Source organism: Vidua macroura, chromosome 5 (assembly GCF_024509145.1).
Source record: "Vidua macroura isolate BioBank_ID:100142 chromosome 5, ASM2450914v1, whole genome shotgun sequence".
NCBI classification, from domain to species: domain Eukaryota; kingdom Metazoa; phylum Chordata; class Aves; order Passeriformes; family Viduidae; genus Vidua; species Vidua macroura.
Genome location: NC_071575.1, coordinates 10,680,717 through 10,707,115, shown reverse-complemented (window position 1 = coordinate 10,707,115; position 26,399 = coordinate 10,680,717). Strand labels below are relative to the sequence as shown.

Sequence of the window (26,399 nt, the reverse complement as noted above, 5' to 3'; positions counted from 1 at the left end):
CTCCTTGAAACAGGCTCCTCAGAGCAGGATTTCATTGTCAGAGTCCAAATCTCTACAGCTTTTCAGTAGCAGCATTTATCAAACACTTGAGTCTTTGGTCGTGTGGTAAAACTTTAACAGATCTTACTCATTGAAGGAAACCCTTTAAGAGCTCGTTTTAAAATCAGAACGGTGAGTGTTTTGCTTTCATTGTTGTCTCTCTGCTGCCTCAGAGTGTTTCTGAGGGATGGGTGCTATTCTGCAGACAGCTGTCTGATTTGCTCTGGTGCTGATGTTCTCCCTTTTCTTCTTTGCACTTCAGTTAAGTTGTTCAGCCTCTTGAGTACCTTTGGTTTTGGTCATGCCAGTAACTTAACACCGCTTTTAGCAATTGTATCTTGGCCGGTGAACTTCCTCCTAGGCTTGTTAGCTTAGTTGCTGTAGAACTTGGGAACTTTGGGAGACTTGCTGGCCCCTTGGAGTTGTAAATCAGAGCACTCTTCTGTAGAAGAGGTGATGCATGCCCGGCTGAGTTGGCTGCACAGGGAGTTCTCCACATCCTTTGGAGGCAAGAGGGGTCAGTGGCTCCTTTTTACCATCTCAGGAGGATACTTTGGAGCAAAGGAGGTCACTCCGGATACTGCACAGTAGCTAAGACCATTAAATGCTGTAAGGAATGAACCCAAGGAAGATGTGAACCTCTACAGCGTGTCATTGTTGCATATCCTGAGGAAGTGTTCCCTGGAGCATGTGGATCTGTAAAGACCACAAAGCCTTCCAGCTTTATTTCTCCATGCGTTTTTTTTCCTTTTCTGTTCCTTGCCAGTCTTTTGACCAGAACGAGCTGTTGGAGTGCATCCGTAAGCTTGTGGAAGTGGAGCAGGAGTGGGTCCCATACTCAACCTCTGCCAGCCTCTATATCCGTCCTACCCTCGTTGGAACTGAGGTGTGCAATTTTTTTTTTTTTTTTTTTTTTTTTTTTTTTTTTTTTTTTTGTTTTGTTTTGTTTATTTAGGTACGAGGCAAAGTTCTTCATCCACACAGGGAAATATTCAGCAGTCAGTAGGTGACAGGATGAAGTTTGGGGGCAGATTGGTTTTATGGTTTTATTTCAGAGTCCACAGCACGAATTTAAGGTTGACCACACTGCCACTCAGTGGGCACACTGGTTCAGTGCACGGAAAATAAACGGAGTTTCCTCCCACTACTCACAGTGGGAATGGAGCAATATTTGTTAATTGGGGTTGTGCTGAAGGGATAGTTGTACCTGACATGGTAATATTAAAATCCTAATAATTCGGAGAGAGCATGATGGAGCACAATTTCCTGTGTACGTTTCGTAATTTCAAGTCATGCCTGAACTTAGTGAGGAGTTTTTGGAAGATTTTATCCTTCAAATTAAGATGTCTCTGAAGAGACACACACTTTCAGCAGAGCTAAGGATTAGTCCCTCTGTCAATTATTCTTGAAAACTGACCTTCTAAGAGGCTCCTTATCAAATAGGTACTAATGTGTCCTCTCGGAGTTTCATGTGTGAGTCAATTCTATAGTGTTGATAAAGGGAATTAGAAACTGAGAGTTTATTTTATTAAATCCTTCAGGGTTCTTCTTTTCAGCAGTAGCAAGAGAAACATACAATGGTAGAGCATAGGACAAGGAAGCTAAAGAATGTAGGTTCCAAACTAGGTAAGCTAAACTCCTGCAGTATTCCTAAGTAGTTACCGTATGTGAACACTTTACATTTCACATAGGTTCTACGACTCCATTAATTTAATACTTTTAAACTAGTTGCAGATTTTCAGATTAAAGAATCTCCACTCAGTGACTTTAAGGTACTGATATTAAAATTGGGGTGTTTACCCCTGTTTTTATTTTCGGAAGTTCTTTTGCTCTGAGCTTTGTTTCAGGATAGCCAACACTTGTGGCCTTTCCACTAACACATGCTGTTTCCAGGTTGCAGGTCCTAGTAGTTTTTTATGAATCACCCCAATCAGAAATCACCCCAATCTTTTGAATGGTCACATCAGCAAAAATATCAAGATCTCAGTTAATCCTGTTAGAAGTCTTTCTGAAGCAGTAGGGTAGACAGAAATCAAAGGAACCCTTTCAGCACCTGGAGAACTCTGGCCAACACCAGACTTCTTACCTCCACCTTCAAGTATTGATGGTGATTTGGAGTGTGAGAAGCCATCTCTCAGAGAAGAGGGGGAGAAAAAACTCTTACATTGTTGGTTATTTCCTGTGCTGTTGTGTGAGCCATTTTTAGCAGGCAAATAGTTTTAGCTGTCACACAGGCATTCAGAGAGCCAGCACTCAACTCTAACAATGCCAGTTCTAAGTGGCGCTGGACAGTTCTTCTCACTTAATGCAGCTGAAAATGGTTTCTCCACTGTTGTTACTGCTAGGAGTGTCTTGCCACTCCCTCCCCCAGAAGGCTTTGTGGGCTTCTGGTATGATGAATTAATATTATTATATTCATGTATTATATTATATTTTATTATATTGTATTGCATTATATTCTACTATGTTGTATTTTATTATATTCTATTATATTGTATTATATTATGTTGTATTATATTGTAATCTATTTATATAATTGTATAGCACTTTGTTAAGCTAATCTTTGAATTCTCAAGAATTTGAAACTGTTGGAGAGTACTAGAATAACATATAGATAAATGGAATGGCTGTAAGTGAATGATAAGACTATCTAAAATTAGGGTTGTTGTGTTGCTTAGATGGGGGAAAATTATATTTTTTATTCATTGCAGCACTTTCCACTGTCCTGGTAAAAGTACTTATGCTGTAGTTCCACTGAGAGCAGTGTTTCAAAAGCTGATGGTGCAGCCCCTCTTGTTTGAAGGACATCAGTAACTTTTGATTTGTTTACATTTCTTCATTTTCAGCCTTCCCTTGGAGTGAAGAAGCCAACCAAAGCCCTGCTGTATGTCATTCTGAGCCCTGTGGGCCCTTACTTTGCAAGTGGAAGCTTTAATCCAATATCCTTATGGGCAGATCCAAAATACGTAAGAGCGTGGAAAGGGGGAACAGGAGACTGCAAAGTGGGAGGGTAAGAAAACATCATCCTGTATTTTCTACACAGTTCACAAAGCAGATTTGGTTTTTAGTAAAGTATCAAATCCAGCAGAAATAGAGACATTAAATGCAGTATTTAAATAAACAACGTACTACAATGAAGAGTTCAAAATTGTACTTTGCTAATATTATTTATGCAACTCAGTTGCGTATTTTTGTTTGAATATTACAGCCAATTGATTTTTTTGCAGTATGTCAAGCTGAAGAACTGCATCTGGAAGGTGTCCATGTAATACTTTGGCTCTTGCCCTTGCAGCAGTTGACACTGAAGTTACCACTTAGTGCTGCATCATCAGTGCAGCAGCCTGCTGCCAGCTGAGCAGGGAGCAGCTCTGGCTGCTGACCTCCTTCCTTGGATTGTCCTAGCCAGGAGTTTCTTTGCTAGACAGGAGTCAGTGGCTGTCAAGTGCTGCTCAGCTGAGCTGGCAGAGTAAGCAGAGGGCAGGAAAATAACTTTCCTTCGTTCAAGCCGATCTTCAGAACCTTTGCTCTTTGTTTATGAGATTTTGCTTGCTTCTAGAAATAGATTGTTTCCTGTGGATCCTTCATACATGAGCTGTGAAAAAGAGTAGTCTGGAGTCATTACCAATTTGATTTGTGCCCAGAGGTGAGAACTTGGCTTCAGTGTGGTCAGCATTTTGGAGCTGCTGACTTTGTGTCTGGACGGCTGTTGAAGATCAGAAGCAAAAAGGGGTTTTTTTGCCCCTCAAAGCAGCAGGCATTATTCAGTCAGGTTCACTCTGTAGGCAGCATTTTAGAAAAATTTGCTCCTAAAGGATATGGAATTAATCTAGACACAATTGCATTTCCTGAAGATGCTAGTTCTCTTAATATCTTTTATTAAGAAAAAAAAAAACAAACCTTCACCTCTGGTGTTATTTGTGTTCCAAGAGTTTCATCTAACATAAATCACCCATCTGACATGAGGTAGATGAATTTAATAAAAAACAACCAAAAAAACCCCAAGAAAAACACCAAAACCTGGAGGGGAATTGTTGCTCTCTATCCAGGATGCCAACTGCTAAATAAAGGTGAATGCTTTCTGAGGGTTTTTTGTGGCAATAATTAGAATGTCCAGAATATGGAACAAGAGGTATGTTTGATACAATTTGGATGGATATGTGTGAGTTTTTGGTGCTGTTCAGCCCTTCAACGTTTTTGGGTTGTAGGTACAAACAATCTAGTAAAATACTGGTGGAGTACTTCTAGTGAAAATATCCCAGGGCCAAGCAGTGACTGTTGCAGAGCACTTGCTCATGAGGTAGATGTGCACAAAATCTTGTTTAAATTGGGAAGATGCCCAACCAGGTACTCATAATTCTTTGGTTTTTTTTTTTTTTTTTTTTTCCCTGAAGGAATTACGGTTCTGCTCTTTATGCCCAGCAAGAAGCCCTGGAGTTTGGCTGCCAGCAGGTTTTGTGGCTCTATGGAGAAGATCACCAAATAACTGAAGTTGGAACAATGAATCTTTTTCTCTACTGGATAAATGAAGATGGAGGTATGGTAACATAAAGTGTGAAAACTTTAACAGAGCAGATGATTGGGACTGTAATTCACAAAATGATTGGTAGAATGCAGATCATAATCTTTTTAATTAAGATGGCTTAAAAGGAATTGCCTGTTCTGAAAATTCTGGGTCACTGTTAGTTGTGAGAGAGGAGATTCTGGAGCAGCTGTGAGTGCTGCCTGCTGATGACAGACTAAACTGCTGGGCTGGTCCACATGCTCAGAAGGGCAGAGTTCAACCATGCACAAGGTCACATGTCAGCTTTGTGTCAGCAGGATGTTTGGGCTCCAAGGAGGTGTTGGCTCAGAAGCAATGCAGATGTGCTAAAAGGCAGCTTAGAGCTGTGTAACTCTTCAGACTTTGTAGCTTTGGGTATGAGTGGCTCCCATCATCACTTGCTGGCCAGTCAAATATCTATAACCATATCCAGAAGTATTTCAGCATCCAATCCAAAACTGTTTTCTTTGAAGAACTTGAAGTTCTATCCAGTGGTGGCAGCAAGAGAAACATGTCAGTAAGTGTCAGGTATCACTAATGCTCAAAAGATGCTTTCAAGATTTATCATCATTCTTGAACCTGTTTTTACCTCTTTCAACCCACAATCATCTCTGAGCAAGGTACATGCTGAGTAAACTATTAAAACTAACTATTAAAAACAGCCAACATCTCAAAACCACCCATTGGGTATGCAATTATTCAACGCCTGTGATAAATGCACCTGATAACTGCTTTGGAAGATTACAGGCAAGGGAATAAAAGACTTTTCTTCCCTTTTTTTCCCAAGAAGAAAGAAGACTTCCTTCTTGAATAAAATTAATTTTTTTCTCTCCAAGAAAATGAAGTGTTACTGAATTTTTGCATGGCAGCAGATGCAGGGGTCAGACTGATTTCATTCTAGTGCCACGGGTACCTTTGAAAACTGTCAGCTTTCTGCAGGAAACAGGCAACATTTTGTGGGGATAGCAGTGTGCCTTGGATAATGTAGTGTGATTGGGATCCAGCTACCTGACTCCCATCTCCAGTTCCGTTGCTTGTTCTTCTGCAAAATCTTTACCACATTTGTAAGAAGAGGGATAATGCTCCCTCAGTGCTGAATGAGTCTGTGAAGCTTTATGAATGAAGTGATAAATATTAGACGTTTATTTGTCAATGTAGATATTTATGTGGAACTTAGCTGGAAAAACATGAAAATAGATTTTGGCTCGTTCTGCCCAGGGAAGGACACTGAAGCAGGGACATAATTAGAATTCAATGTTCTCGTTGTACTTAAACCAGGAATATGCAGGAATGACGCAGCTGCAGCCCCATGCTGTTCCAAAGACCTGCCAATAACTGTGCCCCCAGTGCAGTGCTCAATGGTGCTATTGTGAGGTGCCTGTAGCAAACAACTTGTAATTCCTGCCACCCAAGAGGGCTGTCTGCTGGCAAACCTGTCATGTCATTTCACAGGATGTGGGCATTATCCTCATGGAGCACTTTGCTGTCTCCCAGGGTGCTGAGTAACTCTTAATTTGTGGGGTTTTTGGCTGAGAACCACCCGTGCTGCCAACGTGTGTCATCACATACCTGTCTGTGGCTTTGGTGCTTGTCATTGTGTTCTGTCCCTTCAAAAAGGACACTCACTCGGGCTGTGGTTTGGTTTTGTTATGCAAATGCTGCAGCTGAGAGGGATCAAAAAAAGTGAGGCAGAAATTGCAGATCATCATCAAAAGAAAATGCCCATCTTTGTGTGCTCTGAGGTCGCTGCTGGGAGATGAACTGCTCTCCTTGGTTTGTAACCAGAGGCTTATCCCAGTAAAGCCTGGACTGGGGGACAGCCATGCTCCCAATGGGAGTAGGCTTTCTCTGCAGCCTTTGTGTCTGGAGGTGGCATGTAGTCCTGGATGGCAGGAGGAGCCTGAAAAAATATTTTGTTTGTAACATTAAGGAGGGAGTAGGGGGGAAAAAACTGCTAAATTTTTGGTAAAACAGCATGACTTGCTCCATACTGTTCTTGTATTCCCACTGCTGCTCTGAGGCTTTTAGTATGGCCAAAACTGGATCCCTCTATTGCATAAATACTTAATTCATCAAATCCTATTTATGTTCACTAAGTGAAAAATTTAGTCACCCTACAGCCCCTTCCACATGCCTCTTCAGAGCATGTAACTATCCCAGGAAACTCTTGACATTGAAACTCGCTTCCTGTCACAATGTCTGCTGTTCTGCCTAGAATATAGGCTTGGCTTTGTGGAAAACCTTGAAATTTAAACATCTGTCCAACCTGATTGCTAGCTATGAAATCTGCGTGCAGTTTTGAAAAATTCCATTTCTTCAAAATGATTTGCAACCGTTTGGGCTCTACTTCTGTCTTTAATGTTAAGGCATTGTGAATAGTATTCAGGAATTATTTAGTATTTGTGTGCTGCTATTGAAATGGTGATTAATAGTCCCCACTTCAAAATTTAATAAATTAAAAAGTAAATCTGTTAAAAGAGTCTCTGGAACAATCAGGTGAAATTTAAGGCAAGTTTGCTAAATATTCTGTAGTTGGAATATTAGTTGTGCCACAGAAATGTCTTGTACAATTACAGTACTAACGAAATCAGGATTGTAGCTTCTGTTCTAGTAGAAAGCCCCAGTAATAGAGTGGAGGGGAGAGCAGCAAATGAATGAGGTGGCAGACAAAGCAAAGGATGAAAAAGTAATCGAGGAAATCAAATTAACAGACAGACAAATGCAGTGATTGCACGAGGGAAGAGTTAAAGAAAAGCCTGAGGGAAGTAAGGACAAAGACCCAGGACAAACTGGTAGAAGCTGTTAATATCAGTGAAAACGGGGTTTTCTGGGTTCTCCTTGATCCTGAAGTTCACTTGGAATGTATCACTTTGCTAAAATATATATTTGGGTGAATTTCTCATCATTGTTACAGCGTGACTAGTCCTGAAGGCATCCCAGGAGTGCAATCTTACCTGCTCTGTGTTCATAAGCACAGGTGTTTAAAAGCTGAAGTTGTGTAACATGGAAGACCTCGCTTGAAAAACCCCTTTAAACACTCTGATGGAATTCTGTTGTTAGAGCAAGCCTATAGCAGGTTTAACAGGACACTGGGCAGGCAGTACTGCTAGTAGAGCTATAATAGGAATCAGCTGAAGAGAAACACTCTCATTTTCCCTCAAATGCTCTGCTCCTGCTTTTTGCAGCTATATATTTTAAGCCCATCAAAATAATTCAGAAGGCAAGTGGAGTCTGTGAGCTCACAGTCTGTTTTTTGGGAGATGGACACACTGATGTCATATGGAGCCTGGTTTGGCATCAGTTCACAGAGAGGATGAGCTTTTGGAATGCCATGTTGGATGGATAGTGTTATCATCTCTGCCGGATACCAGGGGAGCAGATGTTCCCTGGGTGGCCCCAGGCTGGTAGGCATCATATGTACACTTGACAAAATCCTACAGAGCAGCCTGCTTGGAACATTTTGAGACTTTCATGTCCTGTCTGCTCAGTGCTGTTTGACAGCTGGTTTGGCCTGGCACCTTTTCAAACCATCTCAAATCAATTAGTATATGTTATTGAGCTTAAAAAGGTCCTGGGCAAGATCTGTGGCAACATCAACAGACAGAGAAGTGTAATCACAATCTTTGGTGTCAAAGTCCACGGTATCTGAAGTTTTCTGTTAGCGAAAGGAGTGTATTAAATTGTGACTGCATCACAAATGCAGAATATCAGGTTTTCAGTGTTTAGAATCAGGTGAGCCCTGTGGCTCATGGAAAGTTTTAAAGTCTTCTCCTTGTGATAGTTGTGCCAGAATTAGGACCAGACATGCATCACAAATAGCAGTGATGCTAGACAGACTCCAAAAAGGGAATGCTGTTATTCCTGACTGTATGAGAAAGAAGAGAGGGCTTGCGGCATCGCACTCTTTCTCCCAGGTCCAGAGCAGCTCCGGCGCCCTTCGGCGCCGCCTCCCCCCGGACGCCCGGGTCCGCCGCTTCTCTCCCGTGTGCCGCTGGCACCAGCACGCAGGTCAGGGTCTGCCGGGTTCTGTTGCCAGCGCGAGGGTCCAAGGCAAAGAGGGAAGGAATGTCCAAATCACCCACAAGGAAAGCAGGAAGGCTTTATTGTCGTGGAGAGCTGCGGTGGGGGGGGTAGCGACCCGCGCTTCCCACTCCACGTGGGGGAAATGGCGCCGGGACCCGGGAGGGAGGGGGATGATATAGGGGATGTGATAGGGAGGGCAGATGCTGCCCCCCAATCTGTGCAGGTGCCTCAATGATGACGTAGGACAGCGACCAACCAGGGAACCACAGGGGCGGACACCGAGCCTCAGGCTGAGTGGGATCGTGGGGATGGGGCGGCGGACACGGAGGGGTTCCTGGGGCCAGATGGGGGAGTGGTCACAGGAGTGGCAGGGGGGAAAGCCCAACGGCAGGCAGCTTGGGGCCAGAAAACACAGAGGGAGGAATACACAGGGGAAGCGCGGTGGTACACAGGACTCGGCTAGCTAACACAAATAAGAACCCCTAAAACCCAATCCCAGGATGCAACAAGGGCTGATGGAATTAGAAGTCTGGGATAGGTTGAGGAATGACACTGTGGGCTAGTCAAACCAGAGCAGAACATACAGCCTGTTCTAGGGCAACATTTCTATACATTTTGGTATGGCAGTTTACACCTATTACTGATATGTGTATAGATCCTCGCAAGAGGAATATGGAAGCACTGGTAGGAGAGTCCAAATTAATAAATCGAGGGCTGGCTGCTTTAGAAAGTAACAGATTCTTTCCTGAGAGAGTGGACAGTGAGTAGCACATTCAATGAATTTATCCTTCACGTCCCCTATCCCGTCCCAACTCCCAGTGCCCCCTCTTGCAGAGTGGGGGAGCCCAGGATATTCTCAGTCCAGAGCTGGCAGGCAGTGTTTGTGCACAGAAATATCTTCTTGAGTGCTGAAAACAGTACTGAGCAGCTGAGGTCAACCTGCTCCCACACACCAAGGACAAACATCATGTTTCTCTCTTCTACCCAGCTGCAAGTATTCACAGGATTTGTAGAAATATTCTAATGAGAAGTTCTCCTTTGAGAAAGGTTCAGTCAGGCCTAGATTCAGTGATCCTTTTGCAGCCAGGGAGAAAGGGGACATAATGTATATATATCCAGGTTTTTATTGGGTTTTTTACGTCACCTAGGTAAAAAATAAACAAAACTCTTAATGGTTTGTGGATTTATTGAGCAGGGATAGTATCATTATAAGGTAAAGAAAGAAAAAGGATTATAAGTAGAGAAATAAAATGGTTAGGAAAAAATATGAAGAGTACTACTGAAAGACTCTGGATGTCTTGACTTCTCGTGCAAATTTGAGACTGTCTTAAAAGCATCTGTCTGAAAAGAGTAAAAGGTCAATCTTCTCTGATAATAGAAACCAGTGAGTACAGTATGGCTTAAAATGAAAAAGATTAACTCTGACTGCTGCAGAGATGACATGGAAGAACAAATGATATATAATGATAAATGATGGCTTAAAATGAAAAAGATTAACTCTGACTGCTGCAGAGATGACATGGAAGAACAAAGTCTATATACAAACCTGTGTTTTAAGTATTTACCGAGCATGGATTCTTTAACCAAGTGTTTATTGTTTACCATTTATCTGCCATTTCATTAGTTTTGTTAGATGAACGTTTATCTACTGCTCTTTTTCAAAAGCAAACAAGAAACACTAGCTAACAAACCAAACCAGCTGAACAACTTGAATAATTGTTGTTGGATTTTTCTTAGGATTGCTCTAATATTGTAAGTAGAAAATGAGCACAGCAAAAGGGTGTCTGGACTACAACAAAGGATCATTAAGAAGTCTCCTCCCAAGGAGGGTTGGCAAAATTTCCACTGCTTTGCTGGTTCATTAAATGAACTTCAAAATTTTTGGTAAATGTTGCATATAGCTCCTGTGAAATGGATATGCTAAATCCTCTTTTCCTGAATTAAGTAAAACATTTCAGGGAGAGTTGTGATGTGCCCTGGGATTTTTAGGCATGACTTTCCCTCTGCCTTTCTTTTGTGATTCTGGAGACTGAACCATTTCATGGTTTGCAGTGGAAACACAGTGCAGTTACACAGTTATGCATAGAATGTACTGAGGAATAAAACCACCTACAAGGCATTAGGCATGTGTATATTCATGTATTAAATATGTTTCTTCCCTGCCCAAAAGGTGGGGAAGAAACATATTTAATACATTAATATCTAAAGGTTATAATAAAAGGTTAATATAAAAACGCTCAACAACAACTTACTTGAATTGAGTATCTGTTTGTGTTCTTGGAGAACTCTGATAAATGTTGCATCTTACAGGGTGGAGATTGTTTTTGATGCCACAGAATCATGGAATATCCTGAGTTGTAAGGGACCCATGTGTTTGGTGTAGCATAAGTCAACTTTTGTTTGTTTGTTTCTTTCTTTGTTTTTCAACCAATGCTTTTTTGTTTGGCAGAAAATGAACTGGCAACGCCACCTTTAGATGGCATCATCCTTCCAGGAGTGACAAGGCAAAGCATTTTGGATCTGGCACGCGACTGGGTGAGTGTTTTGGCAGTAATGGTTTCAACTGTCATGTTATAACTTCAGCAGAAGTAAACATTTCTGGTGCTCAGTATCCTAAAGTTCAACTGATTTGGTTAAATCATATGATCATAGACCAGTCTGGCTTCCTAGCATCATACAAAGGCCTGGGTTGGAGGGGACCTTAAAGTTCATCTCATTCCAGCCCCCTGCCATGGGCAGAGCCACCTTCCACTGTCCCATGCTGCTCAGAGCCCATCCAGCCTGGCCTTGGAAAGGACCTTTAAAGGCCATCTATTCCAGCCTTCCTGCAGTGAGTAGGGGCATCTTCCATTAGATGTGATTGCCCAGAGCTGTGTCCAGCCTGTCAGAAACCCTGCTTTCAAGGTGCCCTGGATGTCACCTCTGCCTTTCAGCCTGTCACCCCACCACACAGCTTGGTGGCGCTGACAAAACTTGCTGAGTGTGCACTCAGTCCCTTTAAGCTAATGGGAGCTCAGGGTGTGCTAATGCAGGGATTCTCAGGAACATCACCAGAATACCCACACCTGTCACACAGAACAATACCAAGCTTGTTAAAGTAGCTCCATGCAGTATTTAACATGAAAATTCTCATTAAATCCACTGGTACCAGCAACTTAGAGCAAGGAAACAAAGAATTACTGTGCATGACCACAGCTACCCTTCAGTCATCAGCTCATTATTTCTGCATTTAGTTCTCATGCTTCCAACCTTGTTTCTGCTAATAAGCATGCAGCCTGCCCAGCCACAGTCTTGAAGTCATCTGTCTGGTTCCTGTTCCTGTTCTGTAGTGCAGCAATCCAAGAGCTTATTTGCACACTTGAGACTAGATCATACCTTGAGATGCAGCAAACTCTGCTTTGCTGTATTCAAAGGTTTGATTGCAGTCTGGGTAAGGATGCTACACAGCCAAAGGCTCATCAAGCCCAGTATCCTGTCTCCTGGATTTGGCTGGGATTATGCTTAGAGTGGGTTAACAGGAATAACACGTACTTGAAATAAAAATTTCAAAGTCTGATGTTTATTTTTTTCTTGAAACACATCCCTTCAGTTAATTCCTGTGCATTCTTCAACTCTTGTAGAAGGTAAAACACTTCCAGTATTAAGACTGCAGTGCAAATGGCTTTACTCATACCTGCAGTACACTTAATTTTTGTATGTGACAGCTGTGTGCAGGCTACAGTGGAATGTTTCACTAGGGATTAAAAAAATAGATCACATAAATTGGCCTGGCAGGTGAAATTAATCAACAGAATGTATCTTGCTTATGAATCGTCTGAGAGTGGGATGCAGAGGCTCTCTTGATATAATTGTGTAATTTTTGGACAAACACTAACATGCTACAGACCATGAGTACAGAGATCCAGTGTCCCATAACAATTGAACATTTCTTCTTTGTTATTCCCTAATGTGATACTGATACTCTGCACCAAAACAGAGGGAAGTGCCACTTAATCATCAGCATTGCATCTGGCAAACCACTGGCATCTTTGTAGAGCATTCTTCTGATGAAAATCTATCTTGTGTGATACTGGCACGTTTGAAAAGATCACAAGATCAGAGTCAAAACGTGACTTACTGTCACTAGGCTAAAAGTCCTATTGGAAATGTTTCTGTGTAGAAAACAAAACCAGTAATGTTTTTAAACTTTTTACAATTTTTATGGTTGCTGCTTCTTGTGCAGGGAGAATTCAAAGTGTCTGAGCGATATATCACCATGAGTGACCTGACAGCTGCCTTGGAAAAGAGCAGAGTAAAGGAGATGTTTGGTGCTGGAACAGCTTGCATTGTATGTCCCATCTCTAAAATTTTATATAAGGGCAAGGTAAGGAAATGTCTCTTTCTTTTTACCCCTTTCCTTCTTTCTTCTGAATTTTATCACAGTTAATTGCAACTGAAGCCAAGGGAGGTAGAAAAGGTGCACTGCCTGGAAAGATGAACAGTGTCAGTGTGTTGCTTTCCAAGTGAGTTACTGGTTGTCAGAAGGGAACTTCTGTCATCTGGGGTTTTTCCCAATAGCTGAAAATATAAAATCTCAAGTTCTGAGAAGGTGAATGAAAAAAACAGTTCCCAGCCTGTTTGCAAATGTAGAAGAATAATTCTTCCACATTTCTTTTATTCAGTATTTTTTGCTAAGATGCCTGGGAAGGGTGAGGAGAGAAAAGACTTTTACAGGGAACCAAATTTCTGAACCACTGCTGTCCTTCCTTCTCAAGTTCCTCTCTTGTTCCCTCCTCATTGCAGGGATCTCAGCTCTGGTGGAAGAGCTGTTTCAAGACAGTGCACAGCTGCTTTCACCCACTGTTCACCATATGAGAGATTTCTCCTGCACAGGTGGAATTCCCCAGGCATTCAGACTGTTAAAGCTGATTTGATGCTATTTAGTCAGCACAAAGTTAGTTCAGAGGACTAGGGGGTAGTGCAGCTGCATAAAGGGTTGTGCTTTGTCCACTAAACATGATAAGTACAATAAATGTCTGTTAGGTGATACTTCCTGAATGAATAAAATAAAATAAAATAAAATAAAATAAAATAAAATAAATGTATTGATATTGCCTGATGCTAAGATAATATGAGACTTTGAGGTGCTGAGTGAGAAGTACTGTAAATATAAGTGTTGTGTTTCTACACAATATACTTTGAAATGAAATATTGTATATAATGTTACTACTCTTGCTTGCACAGTATTCCCTCCATTTCGGACAGATCTCTTGAAAGGCTTAGATTAGCCTTTATTGAACTGGAGCATAACAGTTTAACTCTCTAAGTTTTCACTGGCTTAGCAACACCCTCCTGTTTAAAAAAACCAACTGACCAACCAAAAACCCAATAAAAACCCCAAAACTAACCACCCTTTCCTTCTCATAAGGAAGGCTAGCCAGCATGATAAATATTTATTAAAAATTTTGGCAACCATAACGTATTCATATATATGTAAAGCTATTATTACATGTTATTCTCTTTCTCTCCCCTTCTCCCTCTCCTTTATTCCATGACAGCACTTGCACATCCCAACTATGGAGAATGGGCCTGAGTTAACAACCCGTTTCCTGAATAAGCTAAGTGATATCCAGGTAAGGTGTTTTCTATAACCAGGTAAAATAATAAAAGGTGAACATTTGAAAGGAGTGGAAAACAATATTTTTGTAGTGATGGTATAGATGGCATTATATAGTAATGTAGACCCTTTTGTCTAGTGTGATTATTCTGCCAATTTTCTTTCCTTGAGAAAGTATGGTAGAGATGAAGTATAGTATAATTTTCCCTTACTCATCTTGGAAGGTGGATAAGAGTAGCAAGATACTACTATAATCAGTGAAATCTAATAGTGTTGTTAGAGGTTGCTTTTTAAGGGAAAAAGACAGGATTATGAAGCATCTTAACCACAATCACAAATGAGTACAGGTTAATCAATAAGGCAATTAAACACTCACTGGGCACAGCCAGCTGATCACCATTTCCATTTCTCATTATCTTTCCAATCACACGGTCACTTCTCATTCTTAAAGGAGTTCCCTCCTCTGTCATGTGCTAATATCAAAGTCTGTTTGGAATCTGTGCTTTATCTCCATGTCTGGGCATAGGAACCATTTCAGGTAAAGTCAATGAGCAGCAGGTGCTGGCCCTTCTTATTAAAGTTGCCTGGGTTTTTTCCCTTTTTTAGTGTAGTTTATGGTGTGGGGGGTTTGGGGGTAGGAGAAGGGCCTTTGCAAAGCCCCCTTTATTTAAGATCTGATAGCAGTTGCTTGGCAGTATTGCCAGGATTTCTTCAAATGGATGGTTTCCGTTCTACATTTTTGGCGCCAAGTGTTCTTAGATTTGCCACTAAAATTTTTATGTTCCTGCCAGTAATCCTGTGATCTGTGTCTTTCTCCCTTGAGACAGTGAGCAGTGTAAGACAAAGATATCCAGCTTTTCCCCTGAGGGGTCCTTCCATGCCCTCCCTGATCACAGAGTGTCAGAAGGGTCAGGCTGGAAGGGCCCATAGTGGTCATCTGGTCCCAGCTCAAGCAGGGTCATCCCAGAGCACATGGCCCAGCAGTGTGTCCAGACAGTTTTGGAATATCTCCAGTGAGGGAGACTGCACACCCTCTCTGGACAACCTGTCCAGTGCTCAGTCACTGCACGATAAAGAAGTTCTACCTCATGTTCAGGTGGAACTTCCTGGGCATCAGTTCCTGCCTACTGCTTCTTGCCTTATCACCCTGGTGTTCCACCACCAGCCAAGGCTCAGGAGGAGGCTGAAAAAGTGTGTGGATTGTTACTAAACATTACTTTTCTGGGACCTTTTCACTTTACTTGCCTATTGATGTGGACCTTTTCACCTTTCAGCTGTGTACGTAGTCTGTGTTCATCTGTTACATGCCAGGAGTAATTTTGTTACTCCTGGAAAATGCTGGACTGTTAAGTATATGCTTGATTCCGGATTCTCTTCCTTCTTTAAAAAATCAGGAGAGTTAGAAGACATAATAATTGAAAACCATTTTTAAAATCATTGATTTTAAAGAGATTGGTAGTTGCTTCCCCATTAAGAGTCAATCAGTGGTTGCTGGTTGTGCTTCTACACCTTTCTATCTGTGGAGAGATGGGCTCATATCCAGAAGGACCCCACGATGTTGCACAGAAAACAATGCTGCAACACAAAAAGTGGACTACATAATAACCTTAAAATGTCAAAGGAGAATCTTTGATCAAGATCTTCTATATTCTCTACCAGGAGAAAAAAATAACAGATCTCTGTATTATCACTGGATTATTGTCATATCATTTGGACAATCTGAGGCTGTAATTCCAAAGAATCTTTCAGTTTTGAGGAATAAAGTGCAATAGAAATAGCAGTCAAACACAGCTTTGGCCTCTGTGCTGTTCTGCTGCCTGAACTGGGGCAGTGTATCTATTTCATGTTGAACCATGGGAATTTGTAAAAACGTAGAAATTCTCAGCACCACCATGTTCTGCATGTGAACCTGTGACCAGAAGGTGCAGGCTTCGTATCCACTGTCATTATACCATTTCCCTCGTGTACAGAGTGCTGCTTTTATTATTTTCATATTCTCTTCATTGTTGTGTTTCCAAGTCTGTTTTCATGCTGCTCTCTTGCAAGTCTGCCATGTTCAGTGGGAAGTCTTTAGATGTGAGCAGCTGTTCAGTGGAACCAGAGCTGCAGTGACAAATTAGAACCTCATGGGCAGAACTGATTCAATTTCTCATGCCAGTTTAAAGAGACAGTGGTGGCACTGCAATACACATTTCCCTTCCTATCACTGATTAGATATCATGATTACTAAAGGCTGATAAAGACTTCAAATTAAAGAACATACATTATATAAATTAATAGTGTGCTTATGAATGACTCAGTGATAGTACACTCTTCCATAGCTGCTGGAGTTGGAAGATTTAGGCATGAGGTTCTTTTCTCTGGGAATACCACTCATGTTTCTGTGGGTTTGCATCCATGCTTTGAGAATAAACAAGCTTTTGCTGTGCCCTTTTAGACATGGATTGAGCTGCAGCTTGGAAGCAATGGATAGAAAATAAGATACACTCTTATACTACATGTTATTAAATGCATTTAAACACTGCAGGCAAGACAGCAGAGAAGAGACATTTAATCAAACTCCTTTTCTTTCTCTGGGCAGTGAAAAACAACCAGGAAAGGACCAGTATGTGTTAATTTTTACTAAGAATGACCTGGCTGTGATGGACAGTGAAAGAGGGACCAGATTGACTAGCCTGAGATCACGAAGCCCTTGACAGAATTAAAAATGGAAGCTAAATCTGCTTTTATTTGCAGAAGGAAATTATTTTCATTGTGGTATTGCAGCTACCTTCCTCTTTTAATTCTGGAAGCAGGTGCAAACTCTAGTCAAATGGCAACTCAGACTGGTCTTGCAACAATATTTGTATCAGAGCATCAGATGATACTACTGCCTAAAGATAACAAAATTTACAAATAACTGCAACTGCAGAACAGGAGCAGCAGAATTAATAATGAAAAGAAGAAGTAGATGTGATAATTACGAAGGTCAGTTAGAGGCCTTGCCTGATGGAGTAAAGAGTAAAACACAAACCCACTAAACACCAATCCTTTGTGGATCTAGAAGTGTGTTTCTTCTGGCTCATCCTGATTTGGAGCTGCTGTCTTTTCCCTGCTTTAGTGACCTGTTATCTCTTTTCCTGCTGATGCAGAACCTGTATTGAAGGAACTTTCTCCACTCTGGAGAAATTAAGTGAACTTTTCAGCCTGCATAAAGCCTCTAAAATCAGTTTTCATTTCTTGGTCGAAGGTGTTTTCAAGCTCCCTGAGTATAACACTGTAAGGGAAAGGACTCCCATCTGCTGCTGTCTCTCCACCTCTGAATTATTTACCTACTTGAGCCCTGTGTGTGTTTTGGGGTCTCTCTGGAGCATTGTTTACAGGGCTTCTGACAGAGCTTTAGAACATGGAACCAGTCTAGCTATCCAAAGTGCTGCCTTGGGGCTGAATCCTCCCCTGGAAGTGGATATGGCTGTATGCCATAGGTTGCCTTCATTTCTGCTTGGTGATCCCATTCGTTTGTGTACGGAAAGACAACTTGTTTTATTTTGGATTACAATTCTCCCTAATTGTATTCTGTGGTATTTGTGATGGTTTTATTTCACATTCAATCAGAATGTTGTAATAAAAAGCCACCTTGACAATAAAAAGAAATAAAATGAAATGTGTTTGTTTATTGGAGCTTGAGCAGGGGCATACTTATGAGTGAATTAGTGAGCAGGCCTCGGGGAGTAACTGCATTAAACTGATGGAAGTGAAGCAGGACTGTTCTGTGTCATCTGTAATGAGGATCAGCACTGCTTCTTCCTAAAGCAGCTATTGTAATATGGGTAAAGCAAGCTATCTTTAGTCTGTGCCCAAATCAAAGGCGAGTAAAGGTATAAAAAATAGTGTAAACTACTATCAGAGCAGTGAAAATGAACATTTCTGAGGATAGAAACCTAAGAAGTTATCAAAAACGTACACTGATTCTTTTAACTTTTATTCTTAAACTTAATTTTTTTTTTTTTGCTTTGTTTCAGTATGGAAGAGAAGACAGCGACTGGGCAGTGCTGGTGTCATGAAGATGGCAGAGTTCACATCCTCCAGACAGACCTGACATCTGAACAATGACAAATTCTCTAACTGCCAGTGCATAGCATAGTCCCAGTATCAATTTGCTCCCCAGGATGATTGTTTCCACAATCTGGCAAACGTGAACACAATCATTTTGATTTCTACTGTAATCCTCTTGGTAGAAGCCTGTCTTCTTGGTAGAGGTGCTAAATGTTAGCAGTAGAACCTTCCCAATGGTTTTCTTAGTGCCTCCTTATATACACTCTGAAAACTTGTAAATGCTTTTCAGCTGCTCTTCAGTTTGGTTTGTTTACTGCCACCACCAACAGAACATGTGTCACGTGAGGATGTTGCCTGTTAGCTGCCCACGGGGTTCTGTTGACATTATTCTGCCTTTTGCTCTGTGTTTGGAAAACAAACTTAGCCATACACTCTGTTCCTTCATGCTCTACTTGTATGGGAGATTCCTGAGTTTGCATAGCCTAGTAGATGCCCTCATACTCTGTCCAATAACTCTGGCCTTTAGCCCAAAATTCTCTGAGTCAGTCTAGCCTGCAAGATGGTCCCTGCTGGCCTATTGCCCTCCCCTCTGTGGAGATTTGCAGTGGCTGCTTGGGCAGTGTATTCCTCTCTAAGAGTTGAGTACATCCTTCTAGACATGATTTAAGAGGCTGTGGCAGGCCCTGCTGAGATGAGAATTCCCCTTTAGCCTAGCAGAGCTGGGCTCTGCAGAGCCAAAATGGACAACACACACTGTTGCCTTGCAGGTGAGTGTCTAGAAAGTGAAATTAGACAACTTTGGCTGTGAAAATTGAACCATTCTTCACAGCAACCAAAGCTTTGGATTGAGGAGTTTCTTCCATCATCCACTCACATAATTTAGATGAGAAAAAATGTTTTCCTTGTCTCTTTCACATACTTGCTGTATCCAGCCTCCATTGACACGTGTTCTGTAGAAGGGCCTTCCTGTTAAGGAACAAGCAGTGTTGTCAACAGAAAATGTCTAGAAGGAAAGAGGTTTGCATTCAAACCCTGATTGCATTCTGGTTAAGCAGATAATTCATGGAATGCTGCTTTCTCACATGCAGTCTTGATTCTTTGGAAGCAATACAGAGCATGTAGCCCATAGCTGGGGTAGTAACTTCTGCAAATGTTCACCAACGACCATCCTGCAATATTTATTAGCTTTCTCCTTCTGCACACAGCTTTGTTGAACAGCTTTAAGATACCTCTTGCCAAAAAGGATAACTGTATTCTGTATCAATGTTCCAAAGTGCTACTTCAGTATAAAACTGGTGGAACTTTATTGACATTTTATTGGAGTCCTATAAGAAGTAAAAGTGAAACATTTCTTGTTCTAGTTTGCAGTAGAGATGCACCAGTATTAAGGGAAACATTTAGCACTTTAATTTTTGTGAGACCAACAGTATCTCTCCCATGCTTAATAAGACCTTTGTAGTTACTGGCATTTGTTAATATAGTTTAAAAAGGCAAAATATAATTTCTAGTGGACCATCCATGCCTTATGCAGATGATGAAGAGCAGCCTTATGGCTTCCTGTTCATTTTTGGTCACATTTTGAAGACCCCTCCTTAGCCATCATTTTCTTCTGCTCCCTCAGATCATGATTTTTCCTGTCTTTGACTGCAGTCTAGTCTGATCTTTTAATGGAGAACAGTTGAAGGTTCTCTCTGACAATGTAACTATCGTTAAAAATCGATGGATAATTTTTTCTTTAGTCTACAACTGCAAGCACAAAATGTTTCACTCACAGTAGCCACAGTGTTGTGACCATTTGAATCTGTATCTTGTGTTGGTCTTTGTTCAGTATCCTACTATGTGTTATAAGCTGCTGGTAGTCTTTCCTTTTATTTAATTAGTAGTCTTTCCTTTTATTTAATTAGATGGCTGGAAAAATAAACATGGGGAATATGTCAAGGTGTAACATGGGGTAGAGAATTTTATCCAACGAGGCCAGTATCAAAATTAAAGAGTGCCTTTAACCCGAGTGTGGCGTGGAGCTCTCTAAAGATGATGTAATGAGCAACCATGTGTGGCTTACTGGTACTGAACAATCTATTCTTTCCCTTAAGTTCATCTTTGTTTTAGCAGCAAATGGAAAAGAGAAAATATCTAACTTCAGATGCATGGCAAAGTGGTTGTGCAATACCTGATCATTTCAGCTTTGACAGAGTTGATAAATGATACCATATATCAAAAAATCCCCACGAAGGCCTCAGTATACCAGCAGCAATATATTTACTAGGCAGAATGAACAAGGACCAGTTAGAAGAATTATTTTACTGAACAGTTAACCTGAAAGTTGTGTAAAACCTTTCTTAAATTGGTTGCAAGTAATTTAATATGAAGGAACCAGGTGCTTTCATTTGTTGTTGTTGTGTTTTGCACTGTTTCCTGCACTGACCAGAGAGAAACCTCTCTTTTTTCTGATGATGGAGGCTTCAAAATGAGGAGAGTTGATAGTGCAGTGACACACAGAAATGAGTGGTCTTTTCTCCCAGGGAAGAATGAAAACGTGGAACGTGTGTATGTTCATTGTTGTCTTTAACTTCTTTCTTAATTGCCTTGCTCTGTCTGTGTCAACTCAAGGCCATGCTTGTTTCCAAGTGGAATCCAGGGGAATAGGTTTTAGATTTTAAACTTTGAAACCTAAATAAGAGAGCTGACAGGTCAGTATAGTACAGGAAATTCTTCTGATGTTGTATGCTGTCCTACTCTGAATTCTGGCAGTGCATTTTATCCCATTAACCAAAGGAAAGGAATAGCATGTGTAATTAACAATCAGTACTTGATATTGCATTCTCCTTGTTTTCACTTGTAAAATTTAGGAGGGAACTGTGGTATTCCCTGAGCTAGTAACAGATTGTAAAAGAACATCTGCACATCTTTTCTCCATGTGCCCTATTTGTTTAATTGCAACAGATTTACATAGAAAGAGTATGGTACATCATAACTAGGCAATTATCCATTCTTCATCACTTAGTTATGGTTCTGGTAATTGATCATTTAAGACATAAGATAGTCTAACATTAGGAAAATTTGAAACTGTTCAAAAAAGATCAACAAATTAATATTGTTGTGTGATATTTGCATAATTGGCTGCAATTATTTAATGTTTAATTGGGTTGATCAAATGAGATTCAGCCTTTCACATGCTTATGTTTTACAAACACTGGTACTTTAAAATTATAATAATGAAATCTAATTTTCATATGTTCTTTCTTCTCCATCCTTTTGATTATTATTTTCAGTATTGAGCATGTCCTTAATTTTCAGTTTAGTTAGCGTGATTCATGACTAGGAAAAAAGTCCTTCAAATAAGAGAATTTTCATGAAACTAGCATTTCATACAAGCTGTTCTGGTGCCAAGAATTATGATAAGCTTCAGCAACTGGCATTACTTAACCAGATTGTTAACAGCAGTGAGGGCAAATTCATTGAGAATTGGCAGGGACAGACCCAGGTGAGGATGTTGATGAAGGTTCCTAGGGTAGATAACTTGTTCAGTCCATAGCAGGGCAAAACACACATGATTTTTCTGGGGTATAGAGGGGAAGACTGATAGGACAAAAGCAAGGTAGTGAGATCTCTCTGCCCAGCCATTGTTTACACCTGTTCAACTATCTCAAGCCAAAAAGCAGTTATCAGCCACTCCTCCTCTTTGTACATAACCTCTTGTTTGGGTTTGCCTAATTCAACATAGAGATATCATAGGTCCTTTCCTGTATACTTATTTTTATTATTTATCCTCAGGTGTGAAGAATGGTAATTTGGAAAAATATGATACTTGAAAGTCTTGATTTGGAGTGCAAATTATTTGAAATGTCTGTCTTCCAAGAGGTAGACAGAAAAACAGCTGGGAGTGATCTCAGTGCTGCTTAATTAGAGGAGAAACCCTCTTGAATTCAATGACCTCTCCAAAACAATCTGCATAATCCCAGCAGGTTCCTGAGTGTGAACTGTCTGGTCACTGTGCCTTGCTCTGGAATAGAACACAGAGGTGCCCAGAGTTGGTGGCACAGCCTGGCAGACTGTGGTACACTGCCTTTCCCTCCATGGGATGAACCCTACTGAGGGTAAGTTTTAATGTTCTGGTGGCAGGCTGATGTCCTGAGAGGTGGCAGCTGTAAATGATGCCCTGAGATAGTTGTTGCCCTGTTCCTTGCTGTCTTTCTCTCCCTTGCACCTTTTCTTCCCCAGCCTTCTAATGTTGTCTCATATCTAAAAGTGACTGTTTAAGCAAATTTGCATTCTTCTTGCTTTTAGCAGTAGTGACAGTTAAAAAAAAAAAACAACAACAAATAAGGAAGTTTTTTATATTCCAGCTGTTGAGGGATCAGAATTGTGCTTTACCACCAGAACATGTAGTCCCTGAACAGACTGCCACTGACTTTGTGACCGTGGACAAGTTACTTAAACTCTTTCTGAGTGCAGAGTAGTAGTACTGCCACTTATACCATTTCTAACTCTAATCCAAATTTTTGCTTAAAAACTTCTTTCATTACAGATCAAATTAAGCTTTCCAGAAAAAGCTTTTTAAGCAACAAGAAATATGCCATGTAAAGTCCAGTATTTCAAGGATTACATTAGAATAGACTAACTTGGTTATGCAGGGAAAAACGTTATTTAAATGAGAAATACATTCAAAGTTTGCTGCATAAACCCATAAATGTGGAACAAATGTAGAATATAAAAATTAACATACAGAATGATCTTGACAAGAGAACTTCATCTCAGACTGGGCCATCCTATTAGAAAAGTGATGCTTGAAGGAATCATGACACCTCTCAATGTAAAGTCATGAGCATGGGACTATCTTAGAGGTGCACTTGGTCATGTAGCAGAGACAGATCTCTTTAACCATCTTGACCAAAAATTTGCTGAACTGCAATGCTTACCAATTTGGAGGTGTGAAAGACCTGTGTTTTACTGTATTTTGTCTCTAACCTCAAGATTTGGAAAAATAATTGATCGGTCCTAAATCATTTAAGCTCAAAAACTTCTTAATAAGTTATTTGTATTTTTTTAGCCATAAGAGCAGATGAGAATACTGGCATTGCATTGGTGAAAAATACTGTTGTAGCAGTCCTCCTGTCCATGCCTTGCTTTGAGCATGATTCTTATTAATAGGAATTCCAGAATATTTTCTTTGACTGTGCAAAATCTGAGTGCCATCTATAGTACACTTGCAGATATATCCCCAGCTCCATAAAAAACTAACAGAACTAACTTAGCCATTACCTTGAGCTAGAACAGTCATGTCAGGTACATTAGGACATTGGGACTTAGCAGATATGGAGCAATACTAAATTACAACAGCAAGTAGATTTGAAATAAGATTAGTCAATAGATTTGGAATTAAGTTTAGGAATTAGTAACTCAGATAAACAGAAATCTCATTAATCACACTAGCAAGGGTGACCACACATAAATATACTAAAAAAAGTAATGGTAATTATATTCACCAGTAGTAACAGCATGGTTCCCTCTGAACATGAATTTATACTCTTTGCTTATCTTAAAATTTTAATTTATCATGTCTGATTTTTACCACAATCCTGCATTTTCATGCCACGCTTTAAAAAAAAAAGTCTCTTAAATTTCATTCATGAGAAGATCTTAGGGAAGATTTAAGACCTTGATTTAAAATTTTAAAGCCTTTAAAATACCTGCTGGGTAAAGTTAAGGTAGAAACAGGGAAGACAGCTTTGTGCAACATCTGACTAGTGTTCCAAATTTTGGTTTACCAGCACTGGCCATTTTTGGTTTTTACCAAAGAGGTATGCAGGGAATAGTTCATAAAATAAGCTTATTGCTTGTTTTCCTAAGTAAGAGTTAGGGAAGTTTCTAAGAGCTGGTTCTCTTAACACTAACTCTGTATAGTTCTTGATTCTGTCAGGCTTAGAGCAGTCATTTCAAGGGGAGGTAGAGGAGCTCAGAAGCTTTTCTCCGGCAGTAGTGTCCTGCAGAAAAAGATTTTCTGTCCTTTTATGATCAAAGTGATCGAGGTATGAACATGGAATCTTTTAAACTTTGCACCTTTTTATAAAAATTTTGTTTTTCATTTTAGAGTTCTGATACAGTGCTGCTGAACTATTGTCTTACACTAACATATTGCAGTGGCTTATAGGAAGAAAGCAAACATCCTTATTTGTTATGTAATCACCTCCTTCCTGTATACCAAATCCTTTGGTCACTAGGATTTGATCACCACTAGAATCGTGATCACTTTGGGTGAAATAACTGTACCCTGCTTGTACTAAACAAAGCACTTAGTGCTGGCAGCAAAGGCCAGAGCAGTGAGTGAAAAGTCTGCTGTGTCAGGAAGAGGCATGCCAGGAGCAAGAGTGAAAATACCCATCAGGTCAGCGAGGCAGGAGGTCAGCAGCACATCATAGCCACTCTTGTTCAGTCCAACATCCTGGCACCACCCAGGCACCACCCTGGCACACCAGAAATCCAGCAGGATCAGAGGCTGATGTTGGTATTTAAAAATGCTCTCATTCATTTGCTTAAACACCTACATCTGTGCCTATGTTTTCAGCCTGGGCCCCTGTATCTTCACTGAAAGCTGCAACATACTTTTATGTGTTATCAAACAGTGGAATATTTGGTCAAACAGCTAATGCTCCATACCATCTAAAAGGTCACTGATGTGTTCTCTTCCCATAATTTGTGTTAAGCCCTGTGGTTGGCTAGAGCTGCAAGTAGGAGACAAAGACATCATTAACACTATTTCATAGTCCAGGATGTTCACAAAGAGTGGATCTATTCCCTTTATCTCCCGGGGAGATGGCTTGGACTCACATTGGCCACTGAGAGACAAAATGTAGAAGGTTCTTTGCCATGATGGAGACAAGTTAGAGTTTCATCTGAAGCTATTTACAAACAATATCTGTTGGAAAGCCAGAAGTCCCCACCTGCTTGACCTTTGAGGCATTTAGAAGGGTGCAGTAGTGGTTACTGAAATAGTAGCACATAAGCAGTGGGAAATTAGCAACTTAGGGAGGGAGAAGTAAACACCTCTGAAGGGTCTCTATTTTCTCAAATGTTGAAAGTGAACTGGGTATTTTACAAGAATCTGAAGCATATAAAAGCAGTAAAGGACAGATGTGTGAAAAAGTACTGGATAAACTAAAGGAAACTCTACCTCATTCTTCTCTAAAGGTTTTGTAGAAGCACAATTTAGAGCTCCTAATGGCATTGTTATGTAGCGACCATCTGGCATGAAAGAAGCACTATATTTGTATGTCTGTAAAACCTGTAAGAACTGTATTTTGCTGGCAGTAGAAACAGTCTATACTATTTGCAGTTTTCCTCCTCAAATCTGTAATTATTCAATGTTTCTGTCTCCAATAAAGGAATTTAATTGGCACCTGTTTGTGGCACGTTATGAAATTGGTGTTGAGTACAGCTAACTAAGTGTAATTATCCCATAGATGGGAGCTGCTTTGAAATAAATTCTTGAAGGCTGGATTAAAAGAAAAAAAAATCTCCCGGATGAAGTGTAGCATGTAAGAGCAGCAAAGCAAGGCTGAAGTGGCAGACATGCACCTACCCTGCCAAGCCTGGAGGCTGAGCCAGTTATCTCACTCACAGTAAAATGCTGGACAAATTAAGCAGCAAAAGTACCTACCTGCTAACCATGTAGTCATGAAACAGTTTTTAATATGCCAGGACTGTGTGGCAGTGATTGAATACAGCTCCCATTCTAAGGGTTTGGGGTGATGAAGTCAAGGGAAAGAATGCCAGAAAATAGCTTTATACTTTGAGCACTTACTTCACAGGGCATTTTTGAACAGTCATCACTCCCAAATATTTTAACCAGTGGGAAGCCTTTTGAAGATGGAAAGTACTGGAAGTGAGTGTCATTAAAATCTTGACATTTGCCATGTCTGGTGGCTATATTTACAAAAAAAAACTTTATGTATTCCCCCTTTCCAGGGAAGGAAATACTGTGATTAAAAGTAGTATTCATCCATGCTGTGGTAAAGTAAACATCAGGGTACATTTTCCACCTGGTTTGGTTCTTGGTGACTTCAGAGAAAGCTGGCATGGACACAGGACACTTTAAAGAAGCTGCAGATAGATTAGTACTGAGAGTTACTAATTACTGCTAGGAGAATGAACCTAACATGTCAGAAT

The 26,399-nt window shown here is 40.6% G+C and overlaps 1 protein-coding gene across 2 annotated transcripts in view; it reads left to right on the top strand.

Annotated features, from left to right (window-relative positions):
* Positions 1 to 25,629, top strand: part of BCAT1 (branched chain amino acid transaminase 1) — a 60,224-nt gene extending 34,595 nt beyond the window's left edge. For both annotated transcript variants that reach the window (XM_053978085.1, XM_053978086.1), the window contains 7 exons: positions 806 to 925; positions 2,886 to 3,049; positions 4,431 to 4,573; positions 11,052 to 11,137; positions 12,825 to 12,965; positions 14,140 to 14,214; positions 18,200 to 25,629. In XM_053978085.1, the coding sequence (XP_053834060.1) occupies positions 806 to 925; positions 2,886 to 3,049; positions 4,431 to 4,573; positions 11,052 to 11,137; positions 12,825 to 12,965; positions 14,140 to 14,214; positions 18,200 to 18,241 (771 nt within the window). In that variant the 3' untranslated portion in view covers positions 18,242 to 25,629. The remainder of the gene's footprint in view (positions 1 to 805; positions 926 to 2,885; positions 3,050 to 4,430; positions 4,574 to 11,051; positions 11,138 to 12,824; positions 12,966 to 14,139; positions 14,215 to 18,199) is intronic.
* The last annotated feature ends 770 nt before the right edge of the window (positions 25,630 to 26,399 follow it).